The sequence below is a fragment of the Diprion similis genome, chromosome 10 (assembly GCF_021155765.1).
Source record: "Diprion similis isolate iyDipSimi1 chromosome 10, iyDipSimi1.1, whole genome shotgun sequence".
Taxonomy (NCBI): domain Eukaryota; kingdom Metazoa; phylum Arthropoda; class Insecta; order Hymenoptera; family Diprionidae; genus Diprion; species Diprion similis.
This window is the reverse complement of record NC_060114.1, coordinates 3,386,932-3,403,625: the sequence shown is the minus strand read 5'-3', so window position 1 is coordinate 3,403,625 and position 16,694 is coordinate 3,386,932. Positions and strand designations below refer to the sequence as shown.

Sequence of the window (16,694 nt, the reverse complement as noted above, 5' to 3'; positions counted from 1 at the left end):
TTTTGGCTTTGGGACATTGAAAATTTAGTGATCTAAAGCCAAAAGGGCGTATAATTTTTTTTTACTTGTCACTACAAATCATGTTATATTATTTATTTCAAATGTACAAATTTTCTTCACTTGTCATCACAACCCACTTGTCGTTATACACTGTGTACACACAACTATGTACACACAACTGTGTCACTGAAACAAAAACAGTATTAAATTTATTTTTGAAAATTAATAATAACTCATGTAAATAATAATATTTTAAATTTTAACAAGTCACACTATTCAATAACAACAAGTATTAGGTATAATTTGAAAAACTCTCACACAATCCTCTAGCAGAGCATTTTCACTTTAATATTTTAAATTTTAACAAGTCACACTATTCAATAACAACAAGTATTAGGTATAATTTGAAAAACTCTCACACAATCCTCTAGCAGAGCATTTTCACTGTTGTAGGGGGCGCCATCGGTAAAGTTTGGATCATCATATGGTAGCTAAGGCGCGAGATTGAGGAATATTCAAATATTGCCTGTTACTGTCTTATTCAATATCCGTCCTTTTTCTCCGATGAACTGAAATTAAAGTACGCGCGCAATTTTGTTTTTGATAATAATTTCTTATTTATTCCTTTACTCAATAATATGCAATTTTTATTCAAAATTTTGAAAAACCTTGATTTTTTTTTATACGCCCTTTTGGCTTTAGGTAGACATTTCCTAAAGCCAAAAGGGCGTATATCTTGAGATACGCCCATTTGGCTTTAGTAGATCAAAATATTTTTTTTTACAGATCATTGCGTTTTGAGCGATTCTAAGAAGAATGGTAAAAAAAATTTTTTTGTACGCCCTTTTGGCATGGGTTCCTATCTAACTGCTGTAATACGCCCTTTTGGCATTAGGGACGCGATATATTAAATTTTTCCTCACGTTAAATAATTCAACAATTCCGTCTACCAATCCAATAAATATTCATTTAAAGAAAAAAAATACTCACATGTATATCAAACTACATTATAAATACTTGAATGGTGAACTGGTATTCATTTTTCAATCTAATTCTGATTTTTACGGTAATGTTCTTCAAGTTTAAGGTTTTCGACTATCATTTGTTTTGACTACGTTTGGGATGGCCTTGACGAAATACGATGCAAAATCCGAACATGAGCTGTAACTCCGATTGCTTGAAACTGACGGTATATGCATACTCACACCTATGAATCATGTAAAGCCATTATATGCGTACATGCCAGATTATTGTGATGCGGTTTATAATCTAAATGCATAAAAACTTTCGATGAAAATTGAATGAAAAAAAAAACGACTGACGATAGAATGTATAATTCCGAATTTATTAATAAAGCATATATCAGCTTATGAAAGGCTCGACATGGATATGCAATTTGCAATTCATAAGTATATCGTACGTCGCCATCGTAACTTGACAATCCCATTATTTACACGGTTCAGAATGGAGTTTAAGACAATAGATGAATAATTGCCTAACAAGTGAATGTTGCCTAACGAGTAAAAACGATAAATAAATGAAAACTATTTTCTCTCTAACTTTTAAGTATATGTATATAGATATAGAGTCAGTGATAGATACAATAGCAATAACCACAACCGCGATTATAGTGGCGCTCAGTGTTGCCAACCTTAAAAAAATATCTTTAAAATAAGAGCAGTTGTTTCCTCATTAAGAAGTATTGTCGCCTAGGCCGAAATATAAAGAAAATCTGAAGATCTCGGATGAAATCTCAAGACTGATACCGAAATCTCTAAAAATGGTCTGTCGAATCAAAATAAAAGACTAAAAATCAACGAATCGTGAGGTTCCTGATAAAATACGCACCAATTAGATAGCGTCTACAATTTCCAATGCACATATTTGACAAGTTGGTGGTCCTAAATATTAAAAATAGAAACATATTAAACAAGCAAAAGTTCCTAATATCTTTATACTTACAATTCAGATTGTAAGATATAAATCTATCTTTGTTACATCGATCGGTAATTATCATCATATATTTTGGAGAAAATTGTCCATGGCATAAAGCGAAAACATGTAATATATTATGTATTCCTGCATTTATTGAGTTTCAATACCGTCAAATATCACTCTTGAAAATGAGAAATATGAAGAATTATTGTGGTGCCACTTCAATAAAATTAAAATTATAAAGTATAAATTGAAATAAAGGTATTTTTCTAAAAAGGCTCGCCAAGTTCCACTTACAAATTTAATTTTTTCTGAATTTTCTATTAGTTTTTTCAAATTTTCAAGTAGTCGGGCGTCAATAGTATGAACAGTATGCACTGCTTATATCTCGCTTGAAAATTTATATTAAGTTACAACCATGCTTTCATTGTAAATCGACAGACATGTGGTTTTGGCAATAGTAAGTGATTTGAATCTTTTTTTGAATAAAGTGATCAAATGAAGTGAAATTTTTTTTTATCAAAGTAGGTATTTTTGGAGGTAATTACCGCATTCAATGTACTCTGTGAAAGGTTTTTGCACCACATGTGCATCTTTGGGGTTTCGTGATGCACGCGCGATAACTGTGGACCTCGGCACTCAACGCCGACAGATAGGCAATCGAAGCTACATTTTGATGTGTAGAAATACAAAGTTGCCTATCTGCTGGCGTTAAAGAAGAAGTTTTGCCGAAAATTCAATTCAGACGAGATTGCGTTTTTGATGTCCATGACTTATGAGAATATCAAGAAAAATATTGAAAACTGGAAACCATAAGAACAATCACTTCAATGGTTATAGTCTTCTCACACGATAAATCCGGCAAAAATAATTGTATGCCCTGCCAAAAGAAAGTCTTATGATTTTCTACGAAAATCTCTACAATTTATAAAGGAATTTGTAACAGGATCGTTGTTTTTCAATAGATTTGTTTATGAAATTTCGTAGCTTTTCACACTGAGCTATAGAATGACTTGCTTCTTCGCGATAATTTTCCATACATCATACATCAATCGACAGAATGGTTACAATTTTTTGTAGAATATTTGGCTTGGAGAAATAACTGAAGTTTACGTTTTCCATGAGATATGGCTGGTGAGATATATGACGAGTCCAAAAATATCCAGCTGGTTCTTTAGAGGCGTCGAAATCATATTTAAAAAATAAAACATGACAAGAGTCTTTGATAACAAAATCACTGTATTTGCTGAATACCTTATATCTTCAGTAAGTTTTCCCTGTGAGAGAAGCCTGACATCTAACGGAATTGTTCACGAATATTGAAGCATCGTTCTTTGATATTGATATTTTTCTGCCAAATTCTATAAAAAACAATATCCTCGTTTTCGAGGTAAAGATTTCCTACCACTTATACGAATACGCAATTTGCGGCAATTATATCTACGTGGAACCGTAACTACTTCCAATTCAATTATGGATCGTCTTATGAATTCATACGATTCTTCAAAATCTAAATATATTTCATTCTATTCTCATGACCAGTGGTTTTTCTTTAAGGGGTTACACCTAGTCATCGGCCGAAAAAAAGGTGTATTTTTGTGACTTTTTTCTGGGAAAATAGTTGCAGGTTTCGAATTTTTTTTTCCACAGCAAGGGGAATATCTTTGCGTATGTTTCAGAATTTTTTTATTGGAAAAAATTAATAAATATAAATTATACAGTGTATCCGCAGGACGCCAGGACGCTGTTCAAAAAAGGCCTTCAGCGGTGACCACTGTAACTGCCGAACCAATCATCTGAAATCAAAAAACCAAACAAATTTTGTTTTTATATAGTATTATCTAGTCTTTAATTGAAGGATTTGAGAAAATGATAATTTTTGAAAAAATGATCGCCGATCGAAAGTGATGCTCCAAATTTCGGCCAAAAAATCACTCCATTTTCCTCGATATTAAAAAAAGTATGCGTCGAAAAAAAAAATCCTTTGATCAAAGACTGCCTTTAGATACAACAAAAATGTATGCAAAATTTCAGACAAATCGGTTCACTCGTTTTTGAGATATCGTGGTCACCGATTCTTAAAAAGTCGTTTCGAGAAAAACGCGTTTAAAGTTTGAAGTCAGGTATACACTGAGGCCAAAAGTTTGAGTACACAAAATTAGATAGCGAACTCAAAAATTGAGATAATCGAATTTACCAAGCGCTATTTTAAAAAGGACAAATCAGGCTTCATTTTGCTTTTTGAAAAAAAAATTTGTGATTTCTTTTTAGCCCGGCGCACCTGTTTGAAAATGGTCGTTTTTTGATTTTTTATTTGCTGTTTTCAATCGGTTGCATAGCTTGTAAAAATTTTTTCGTCAATTTTCTTTGCAACATCATTGAAACGGCGACGAATTCGTCCTTTTCAAAATGGCAGTGTACATAGGTAAAGTGTAATTTATTACCTCTAAATTGAATCATCGATGCCCGGCCCGTACAACAATCCTTCTGCAGACGTAGCAGCCTCCAAAAGTCCAATCTGGTGTTGTCTTCGTGATAACCTTGCTTCGCGAGTGTAAGATTGAGTTAACTACCACCACCCTAAATTGGGGTTCTCTACATATACGTATATATATAGTCTCAAAAGAGCAGCTGCATGCTGTAGAATAATGGTCCTCTTTTTATTCCGCTGTTCGAGGCGCGACCTGCGTCGTGCGGCTCGCGGAACCTAATTGTAAACACGGCCGTAACTTGCTCAATTTTGAACGGATCGACTTGAAATTTTGAGATAATATTCTCGAAATGTTACAGTATGAGAATCCGTCGAAAACGAAAAATCGAATTTTTCAAAAATTATGACTAGATGTAACCCCTTAATTTTTAACGTGAAAAACTGTGATCACAATATCTCTTTTTCATTTTTTTATTTTATTGTGAGTAATTGTAGGTTCATTTTTCATCGTTTTCAACAAAAATTTGGAAAAGATTGAATTTTTACGAGCTTATGTTTTTCCGTAGAGTATCGTGCAGATGATGTTTGCGAGAGCACAGATCTCATGCTATATTACATGCCTTCTTGTTTGAGACTTTGAAACTTTTTGAACCCGAACCATTTACCATATAATCTTTTTATAAATATGGATAATGGATAATATGGATAATTTTACTCGATGATTACCAAAACAATGGTAATCTAGAGCGCGAAGCAGATGATATTTTTCCGATGATTGATACGATGGTAACGTAGAGTGCAAAGCGGGTGATTTTTTACCGAGGATCGATAAATTCACCCACAACGGAAAACCATCTCCACGCCACACCCCTAGAAACAAAGCTTGTGTTCAGGCTGAGTCAGTAATGTCGATGTTCATGTCTAGAACTCTCCTTATTATACTACTGCTACTATAAAGGAAAGAGCGTCGTGCAGCCACAGTTAGTGAAAATGACAATTCGCTAAATATACCGAAGATCATTCCGCCGAAAAATGAGGCCTGAATCCGAGCGATTTGCGTCGTTTGACTTACACAAAGCAATCGTTGGTTGATCAAATCAAATATTATTCGGGTGATAAAATAAAATAGTATATTAAGTAACAAGGAGGCAAACTCGATTTTTGGCAAATCCACACTAGACCCAACGGGGTTCTCATCCTCTGCATTCCTGCCGAGGACCTTGCACCTTAGACCTCTTTCGGCCTCTGTAAGCCCATTACCCAAGTTGCCAAGTTAATCTGGTGATTGCACCAACTCGCGAATCACCCACTACTATACGAAAAAACTCGCGTTCGTTCTGCTGTTGAAGAAAACAGTATATGAACCTTGGAATAAAACGGGTGCTTGAGCTTTGTATAATGTTGAGAACCTTGGACACCTTAGTTTAGATCTTGACTTTATACACGGCGTGCAATCGCCAGTTTTCGTTGTCGGTAGACAATGTACTTTTTTTAGAGAAAAAAAATCCGTTTCCTCCAATTTGCTGGTTTGAAAATAATATTTCATCTAGTCAATGAATTGAAGGACTGCTTTATTTATGAAGGAAAATGTATTCATACCGCAAACCATGAAAAGTTTGCCAACGCTGGTAATGTGGTCGAAACCTGGCAGAGGTCTGGTATCCAAGCATTTTTTGCCAACGCTGGGTCAGCGCTGTTCCATGCCTTAGGTACCAGTCCTATCAAAAAAACCAGCCACCGGCTAAGACCCGATATTTAACCTTTGTATGACGACACTTAGGCAGCGCACTGGTTCATGTTTTTACCGCCTATACTATCAAAAAGACCAGCACCGGGCCAGACCCAGTATCCAAACTGGGTTTCGGTATCCGATACTGAGCTTATGCTGATCCATATTTCCAGTGACATCAATAGTGAAACCACCATTATGGTGGTGCTAATAGAGCTACAAAAGATAGAAAACGAACAGAGTTATGCAAACTTCTCTTTTCATTGATTTTCCGACTGTGCCATTGCTTCTTTATAATGCCTTGTACCTCAAATATACCCATTGTTTTCTCAAATTCGACAACAATTGGAACTCTCAATACTTAGCCTGCACTAAGCTAAAAGAGAATTCAGATTCAACCTCACATTAGCGAAAATTCTTCTCACGTATTCATATTATAGTATGATTTGTATGTGAGTAAAACGACGGCGAAGCGTCAAAGTTAATGGAATTAATTCATTGAATAACAAATCTCAAGATCACCGATTATATGAACCATTCAGTTCACATTGAACAGAAGGACGTCTTGGCCGAATGGGCTGCGCACTAACTTCGTAACCCAAGCGTCATAGGATGAAATCCCCAGAAGATGCTGGAAAACTGTAATGATCACTCTAAAGTAATAAGTTTCTGTGTACATATTTTATCAGTCATGACCAAATAATATTCGCTGTTTGTTGCTGATTTGCGGTGTAATTTCAAGTAAAGGGTAAGCGGTGCTCTGCTTTGTCGGTTGAGGGCCGGTCTAGTACCAGTAGCGGACGCATAAATTATGTTTTGATTTTCATTGACCATCAAGTATAATTTTGATCTAAAAAACAATACTAGCGTAGCGATGGCCAGCGATACTGGCTGGTTAACGGTAAGACATGTTGGCTCAGTGCTGATCAACAATACTGGCCCAGATCTAGATTTCAAGCGTAGGATCTACCTTATCATGCCAGCTGATGACCAGCAATGACTCAATACTGGGATTGGAAGCTGGGGCGCAGTTGGCAACATTGACGGCGGTTTTAGCCCCGTACTGAGCCTGTGGTAAAACTTTTCATGAAAATTTAGCTTCCAATCAATTAACGTAAATCACGTCATGACAGCAATCGAATATATTCATCCGATTTTATTTTTTCAACAAACATTTCATTATGGTATTGAAAAATTTTCTACGTCGTTCCAGTAACAAGAAAAATTCTACGTGAATCTAAAGGTTATGTCAACAAGCATGAATAATGTCCAACTACAGCATTTGCCGAATGTTGATGAATTTGTAAAATTCGTACCTCGTATTGGTCCATTCGATACATTTGATCGGTGTCAAATTGCCCGCGCTGTGGCGGTAGGTAAACAATATATGTAAATGTAAGTCAAAGAAATAACAAAATAGTATAGAAATAATCATTAAGAAAATAATAAAGTGATGAATCGTAATTAAAATTAAATGTGGCCTAATATCGGCACCAACGACCAAGCTCAATAATGTTATAAATTAATATAAATGAATTATAAATGCGTATGGCGTTATATCGACGCCAACTACCGAGAAAAAATGTCACAAGGATAATAGAAATTAAATATCTGCTTTTCGTAGATTGATCTAGTTTTGTACATTATTATTGTAGATTTAGAATTGTAGATTTATCTTTGCAAGAGAAGCAGTCGGAATACATGTCAGTCTTTGAAGAGAAGAGAAGAATTTGATATGTGACGGAATCAGCTGAATAGTCTCAGCTGATTGTTTGGCACAAAGGCTTGAGGTAGATTAAGACTGTCGGCGGATCTGCACTTCCAAAAGAGAATGCGAGAACAAAGCCTGCTACCGTGCTGCCGGCGTCTGTTTATATACTCTTTCCAGCGGTTTCTCCTCTTTGCCGGTAGTCTAAATTTAGCTCAAGATGTGCTATAGCTACTATTTTTTCGACTTGTTTGCTCCGATTTGACTGAATCTATTCTGTCGCGATTTTGGTCGTATTCTCGGCTTCTCATGCTTGTCTTATTTTAATTTAATTTAATATTTAGCCTATGCGCTTATGCGGGGGGTCTCTTATATTGCACTCGAATGCACTTAGAGCCTTGTATCTGCTGGTTTTGAGTAGAGTGTATCGTATATGTACAGGGAATATGCAGGTATGGTAACGCCTGATGCGTTTTGGGCGTTACAAGATCAACACAACGGTCGAATACATTGATTACGTCTCTAAAGATTACGCTGAAGGCAAATAGTGATCCTAGGTGGTCTCCGAAAGAAATGTGGTAAAACCATAACAACGACAACTTCCTAAGAATTTATTTGCTTTTCAGACAAACGCAGCAAACCGAAATAATACAGCTGACACAGTTGCAAGGTCGCAGCGCCTCATTGTGCAAATAAATTTTTTATTTCTGTACGTGTTGAAGTTTTTAGAATGTAATTCTCCTCACTTGTTTTCATCTCGTGAAAATCTTGCAGTAGAACGAAAATGAAGACGTAGATGTAATAGCATCGCAGATAGAAACACGTTTTGAGGTGTTAAATGACGTATCTGATGATTTTGATTTTTTGAGCGGAGATTCTTTATCCAAAATGAATGTGAAAGTTTCACAGAAACATGCGGTTGATTGCATTATGATATGTAACAGGGACACAGATTGAGGGGAAATCATTTCGAAGATCCATAGCTTTGAGTGTAAAGCTATTTCAGTAGTCCCTGACGTAACAAAGTCCCAAATGCAACAAAAAAAAAAACATCTGGACTTGCTAAATTTGATTCATAAATGGTAACTTACAGCGGCACATGACGACGTCCAAGTTGTCTTGAGAATATTTTTAACCAAGCCAGTTCCCGTGGCTTCTTGCGAACGCAGTTCTAGTAAGTTAAAACTAATACAAAAGTATTTGCGTTCTTTTACTGGACACTGACGTTTGTTGAATCCAGCTATTCAATCCATTCGGAATAAAATTGGTATTTGACAATTTTGCAACGGTGGAGTTCCGAAAAATTCATTTTCAGAATGGGGGCGCTGGCTTTTCGACTAACCCCGAGCACCAGAATCCATTGTTACGGCGCTGAATTAAATACATTGTTGACTCCATAAACGGTATAATTTTGCCTCTCTCTGAATTATTTTACTCAAGTGACGAGCTGGCACCTCGTCAAATTGCGAGCATTTGTTTCCACACAGCGTGTTTACATAAACAATTGTCACAGTTGCCATCAGAATAAAACGACACCTCCAATTCCAAATGTCTGCACCACGTTCAAAGCCACTCGTGGTTTTTTCCAACCGATGTTTGCATGGATCTCCTTCCTGCAAGTCTGTAGTTGTTCTTGACGTATAATGACAACGAAAATATTTATCGTTTTCTAACATTTCGAAGGTTGCATCCGATCTTACATGTAACAGCTCTGTTTAGTTGTAAATGAACGGGTATGTTTTATTACTGACCTGTTGGTATCAAGATTGTGTCTTTTCATACCCTGTAATGTTTTTCTTTTCCCCCGAAAGATACCAAAATAAGAAATAGTGAATTTCGGAAAACCGGCTCAATTGTTTCGAAAATTAGGAATCTGTGGTTTTGTTGTATTACTGATACCAAATCAAAGGCCAATATTTTGAATTTAAAACTGATAGACCCGAAATGACGGATGAAGTATTTTAGAATTACTTCAGGTTGCACAAAAGTCGTACCTGTAGTGTTGTTGCGGGTGCTAGTTTTGATTTTATTTACAAGTTTTTTAATTCCGAAATAGTGGCCCAATCTCCTTACAGCCAGTCCGTACCGCCTCAACATTTGTAGTCTGGAATTTTTGAGGCTGCTGCACGCTGCTTATTTGATTTTCGAACTTGAAGTTCTAGAATTCAGTACGGCAAGTTTGAAACGGTAGGCAATTCATCTTTGGATTAGTACGAACTGTATGAAAATTAATATTAATATTCGATGGTGAATAGAAGTTTAGAAGTCCTCCTTCCGATTATTCGTTTTAAAATGGAACACGATTTTATGAAACTTGCTTTGTGCAAAAAAGAAATGGAGATGATAACATGTTACTTATACATATTATTGTTAAAAGTGATATCACGAATAAAACAGTTTGAACCCTATGAGTAGTCATTGAATAGGTAATTTAACGTAAACCAGAGTAATGAAAACTTGAAATAATTAATTACAGGTAAACACTGTTTCATTTTGTTACCACAATATCCGAGCAAGTCGTGTGTGCAATAGTGTTAGAGTCATCATGCTGATCTTCCGTCTCTTTTTGCGAGGTGGCAGTGTAAGATTGCACGTTACGTGACCTCCTCATTAATACTTCGATGCACGCTGTGCAGAGTACCAACAACGCTGACGCAGCAGCGGAAACAAGGTAAACTGGCGACGGATATATCGGTGGTAAGTAATGGGAGAATATCAACGCAAATAGCGGTGCTCCGACCATTGGACTCAATGTTTCCAAAAGCCCCGTCAGCGACAGCACAGTACCTGAAAATCAGGAAACATATCATCCGTTTCAGCGTCGAGCCTGATCCACCAAAGAAACGAAAAATTCACCAATATCACCGGGAGGCACTGATTTCGATAAGATGGATCGCATAACTGGAGGTACAATTCCGGAGAACATTCCAATTGACACTGCAAGATACATGTGCCAGTCTGTCCACACGAAAGCTTGCATAAGTAAATAACTGAAGCACGAGACGAGGCCTAGAGCGGCCAACATTGTGTCCGAAATGCCTGGAATTCCAATGACATCGGTCGATGCGAGATGTTGCAAAATGAATTTTATGTTCTGGTTTGAGGAATAATTGTCACCTAATCTGGTTCCGAATAGAGAAGCTCCACACAAGGCTGCGATGTTCAGCAGATAACCAACGCCAGTAGCGTAAGAGTATTGTGCAACATCCCAGTCCAGACACGCTTTTATGAACAGAAAGTTTATGCTGATATTTCCTCCGTAAAGCAAGGCGCTCCAAGTGATGATGAATATCGCAAGCCAGGCGACGGAGCGATGAAAACCGTCCCGTTTAACTACGGAACTAGTAACAAGCTTCTGCACAAGGGAGACGTCGAACAGTCCACGTAAATGTGACTCCTGCGGAAATACAATACATTTGGAATGTCCTCTTTCACAGTTTCCAATTAATATGTTGTAGGTGCTGTTTTATGGCGTAATTGCACGGAGAGGTATGTTTGAGAGTTCCGTCAACATCGAATGACCTGAATAAATATTCCTTGAGTCAGTCTGATCATGAAATGTAGTTGGAAAATTTTCGAAGTATCCAGTGTAGGCACATAAAATCTCAATTTCCCTCTTAAACGAGGTAACGGAGTTACTCTGCAATACTCCAAGACCGTCCAGGACCAATATGTAAAACAATTAGTGAACCCACCTTAGTCGCAGACTTGACCGATTCAGGAATAGCGAAGTAAGTTACTAGTGTCGACAATCCACAGCAGATCGCGCCTATGCTGAAAACAGTTGTGTAGCCACAGTTTGTTGATACGACAGGCCCTCCAAATGTACCCAAGATTGTTCCACTGAAAACTGCAGCCTGCATCCAAGCCATTAGGGGCGTTCTTTGTTCTTCTTCGGTTGAATCGGATATGTAACACATTCCAGCCAATAATACTGTGCTCACTCCTCCAGGTATGAATCCCGGGATCGAGGGAATTATCATATACCAAGGATTTATGTCCCAACCGCACATCAAGGAGAGCATCGTGAACATCACCGTATAACCTGGATTAAACACGCGATTCTACATGCTGTATTCTTAAATTTTCCCGAAAATCAATTGGTCGTGTAAATTCCAAGGAAATCAATCTGGGAGGTAACGAAAACATGAAATCCGTGACACCGTGCAGTGAAAATTTCGGAACATTATACAACCTTGGAATCTGGTGTTAACACATTAACCGACGATCAGTTTAGTCAATAAGAGTCAATGGAATTCGTCGGTTATAATTTCCGAAACTTTTACTCCATGGTGTCAGGGATTCCATGTTTTTTCAAAGATTTAAAAGATGTCAGAGATTTCATAAATTTCATACGGTCTCAACGGATTTCAAGTCCTTTGAAAGATTACATGAGCTCTCATAAAGTTTCAAGGGTTTTATGTGATTTCTAAGATTTTCTAATATTTTATATTATGTCACAAAATTTCTATATGCATAGTAATTAAATAGGTTTTGGTTAGGATTTTCAGCAAACCTGCTGTTACGAGAAGAAGGATAGATTCACTTGATGATCTGCTCATGGGTATATGAATGAATTTAACACACACTTCACCGCAAATAAATTGGAATTTTAGGAACAAGTAGTATTGTATAAATTATTAACCAAGGAGTTATTTTTCTGATAAAGCTTGTCTGTGAGCACTTGACTCGCTTTATTGTACAGTTTGCGAGAACGAAAATTTATGTGACCACTCAAGGTGCTAGCCGGAAAAGATCTGCCGCATGGCACTGTGATTCGAGCCTACCGTTTGTTTAGATGACTAGCGTAGTTACATTAGTAGAGTAGTTGCTCGCGAAATGGAGAGTTATTTAAGTATTATGCACTATAGATTGTATAGAATTTTGCAGGATTTCGCAAGGTTTCAATGGATTTAAACAGTTTTTATCGGATTTCGTGAACGTCGTATAATTTTGAAGATTTAGAAGATTTCAGATGATTTTACAGACACGGCAAACAAAAAATACACGACTCTGTCGAAAAATATTTCATTCAATTCTTTGGCGAAGATTTGAGATCGACAGATCACACAGCGTTTGAACAGTGAACAGTAGATCTCGAATCTGATAAAGTTAGCCATCCCTCGTCTATAAGATAACAATAGATTTCAGAAGAATTGACAGAATTCCATGTGATTTCAGAGGATCTCTAAGGTTGCAAAAAGATTTCATAGAACTTCAGGGGTTTTATTCGATTTCACAGATTTCGAATAATTTCACAAGATGTCAGAACATTTTACTATAACATTTCAAAGGGTTACGTAAGTTTTCAAAGAATGCCTGAGAATTTCATAATATTTCAGGGGTTTTAGGGCTTCACATCACATCGAATATTAGAATTCTAATGATTTCATAAGATTCGAAGAGTGTTCAACCCCTAAAAATTAACAATACGTCGTCGGATGTCATTGTGATTGGAAACGATTTTTTCCCACGATATTAATGCCAGCAAGATCAACGTGATCAGCTGTTTCATGCAAAGTTTAACTCTCCACTATCCATCATAATATTATACTAATCACTACCTGAAACGTTGAGTCATCGGATTTGCTGAAAACTGGTGGAAAAAAAATACAACTCACCGATGAATCCTCCCAGTAAGAGAGGTCTTCGTCCACCTTTGTCGCTCCAAGGACCGAGAAATAAGGAAATCGCAGCTGACAGTAAGCTTTCGATCATAGTCTTTGCCATTACAATCATACTCGCATACTGTTCAGTTTCAGCTTTTAAATGTAATTCGGTTGCCGTGCTATCATTTTTCCCGTGAATACTGCACTTCGAAGTGTCATCTGTCTCTATCGAATTTAGGCATGTACGATGCACAATCAAATCCACGAAGATGAGATCTGTAAATAAAGTGCTATCCTTTAGTTTGATTTTCATCGCTTGTATCACGTCAGACGGTCAAGCAGTTCTGGTCAAATAGAACGCGATATAGCAGTCCTACCCTTACCGACTGAGCGAACCCAGCCGTTTGCTCCCTATGGTAAATAAACAAACGAACGAAATGGGTCGAAACTTCGACGGTGCGTAACTCTTTTGCAACGCAATCGAGGAAGGCAACTCATATCCCGAAAATTGTCGGAAAAATGTGTGGTTTTTTGACACGTGTCGCTAAGTCCACATTTCCCGAATTTCAGGGGCAAATAAGTGCATATATGAGGGACTTTCCGCCAAAGCGAAAAGAATGAGGAGTAAAATGAGCCATCGTGAGACTGTTTTTATGCAATATCGAGGCCCCTAGATGAAAACTGGTGATTACAATACCTTTGTGAATGCAATACAATGTATACAATTTTGCTGTCAAGTTAGTGGCTGACGAGATAAATGAAAAAAAACCATGGAGCCAAAATCGGCTTTAAGATTTTTTACTGGCAAAGCGGTTCATAAAACATAGATTGGCTATACGTGCTTTTAAAAAGCAAAGATTCTTATGCAATACCTTTACCTATTGCCAATTGAATATCGTGAAGAGCCGCGTTGCTCTAGATAAGTGAAGATAAAAAATTTAAATTCACGTGGTTAATAAATGAGAAAATTTCAAATTCATTTAGCGAGTACTAAGAATTAAAATTGAGAGCTCATGTTTGGTGAAAATTCTTTTTTAGATGTTTAGAGTGATATTCTGTGAATGGAGCAAAAAAAACAGACACCTCAAATGAAGGACCCTAATATACGCATACTTATATACTCACTAATTGATTGTTAGGATATTCTTAAATTTTTTCTACAAAAATTTGGCACACAAATATCCGACGGTGATAATTCTGAATGATAATTTTTATATAACAAACACAAACCTGTGGAAGTTTTCGCGAGGGTTAACAGAGCTATCGAACAGCTCAAAATAACGAAGCGGATCATTTTTTTCTCACTCGGTTCCCTTATTTCCCTCATTATAATTATTCCGTGCAATTTTTCACGATCCCGTCTTCAATCATCAACTAATTGCGATCGCGCAAACTGTTGCTAAATGTAAGTAAACTCAAGTATGTAATCGTAAAAGTGTTGTTGTTGTTGTTACAGTTCATACCGCTCTTAGAAAAAATCGCTTCGATATAGTTCTGTACTTGTCACACTCACTGGATGTTATGACGGAGATTAGACTCCAGGTGATTCAAAGGTTCATGTGTGTACGTAACTCCGATGGACATGCAAATTTTATATTCACATTGACTGCGGCATATTTATACAGCACTATTTTTTTAGGTGAAAACACAAATTGTACTCATTCGATGAGTTTACGTTACATTGATGCCTTAAAAATGTTTCAAGAACACTAACAATGCCAGAAGTCTTAACGACAAATATTCCTACAGCATTTAGATAATACTTCTTCATACATTTTAAAAATATTGGTAATACCGCATAAAAATTTTTTTGGCACGTACATATATTGAAATAAAATTTTTTATTATAAATATCTTTGATAAGGTGGGAAATATTTTAAAGATTCCGAAAATTTGCAGCAATGATTTGTATAAGCATTTTGAGAAATCTCGCATGTCATGTGGCTTTTAGTGAAAAAAGTACTTGAGCGTTTCATCGCTCAAGAATAATCCAATTTTTAGAACACACATCTGAATCATTTCTCCTCCCTTTTCCTCCCTTTTGCTAAAAAATATTCAACCTTACTGATAATGCACGTATTTATAATAGTTAATCTTAAACATTGTTTAGTAAGTTTTGAGTAATTTACTACTGATTTTGATAATATGTCAATTTTACTACAGGAATTCATAGTCAATTCAGAAAGATTCCAATAATTTTTTTTTCCCAGCTTCAGGAGATTCATATCTAGTTACTAAACTGGACAAAAAAATATGTTTGAATGTGAGCTCCGTTTCCTGGGATGATTTCATTCATGACTATGTAAATTATGTCTGTATACAAACCTCTTTGAATGAATAACTTGTAATATCATAGACCATTAAAACGATGCAAATATCAACGTCTCACGGCAAAACAAAGTGAACACTACGATGTATACAACCGCGAGCGTGGATTAAAATTCATATCTTTGCCACTTCGACGTTTTCGGAATTTAGACGTGTTAGATTCTTGAGAAAAATTGTTGTTACATAGTAGTTTTTCAGCTTTGTGTCGTTGGTATAAACGTGTTGAAAATATCTCAAGAATTACTTTCATTAACTGCATGAACAATTACAGTTTTCAACTTGACGGATCATCAAATCCAAAGAATTCCAGAAATACCTTACAAATATTCATTTTTACACGAGGAACGTGATAAGAATTTTCGACAAAAGTTTGAGGGGTTGAGAACTGGATGATGGCCGAGTTGATATGGATTGTTATTATACTTGATATTCGCAGTTGCCGAAGAACAGATTTTCTTGAAGATTATCGTCCTTTTTTGCAGATTATTGTCATTTCTTATAGACAATTGTAGAATGTACGCGATCATTTTTCTCACATGAAATGTTGGAATAGACATAATTCCTTGTAGAAAATCGTAGAATTCCTAATTTAGAGAGATGACAAATCTTATTTTTTCCATAAGACTCACCTTTAAAACAAGATTTTTTTTTTTCAACTACCAGCTACTAGTTTTCTGACTATGTCCCTATTACGTACTCTTCTATTTAATAAATTCGTTATCCTTTATTCTGGGTTTAAGAGTTGTTTAACAGCATCCTCGTAATCTTTGTGACGGGTCAACCGTCAACATTTCATCAACATGATTTTTTTAACAACAAGCTTGAATTCTATACTTATAAATTGATATAACGCTGATAGTAAAATCAACAAAATTATAAATATATCAATCAATGACGTGTATAGCACATGGACTCATAGAGATAGACTGCGAGGCTCGCGCACCAAGGTGAAGC

The 16,694-nt window shown here is 36.3% G+C and overlaps 1 protein-coding gene across 1 annotated transcript; it reads right to left on the bottom strand.

The window, feature by feature from the left end:
- Positions 1–6,142: 6,142 nt before the first annotated feature.
- Positions 6,143–14,996, bottom strand: LOC124411383 (proton-coupled folate transporter-like). The gene is made up of 9 exons (XM_046890474.1): positions 14,926–14,996; positions 14,643–14,773; positions 13,425–13,688; positions 11,499–11,848; positions 10,921–11,200; positions 10,660–10,842; positions 10,304–10,590; positions 7,066–7,193; positions 6,143–6,311 (listed from the first exon to the last, which is right to left on the bottom strand). The coding sequence occupies exons 1-9, from the start codon at positions 14,994–14,996 to the stop codon at positions 6,143–6,145; spliced, it is 1,863 nt and encodes a 620-aa protein (XP_046746430.1).
- Positions 14,997–16,694: the final 1,698 nt, after the last annotated feature.

Coding starts and splice junctions, on each gene's coding strand:
- LOC124411383 (XM_046890474.1), bottom strand. CDS start 14,996: ATGTCCATCGGAGTTACGTACACACATGAACCTTTGAATCACCTGGAG. Junction 13,689..14,642: donor CCTCGCGAAAACTTCCACAG/GTTTGTGTTTGT, acceptor CTTTATTTACAG/ATCTCATCTTCGTGGATTTG. Junction 7,194..10,303: donor CGACTTGCTCGGATATTGTG/GTAACAAAATGA, acceptor ATTGATTGGAAG/CTAAATTTTCATGAAAAGTT.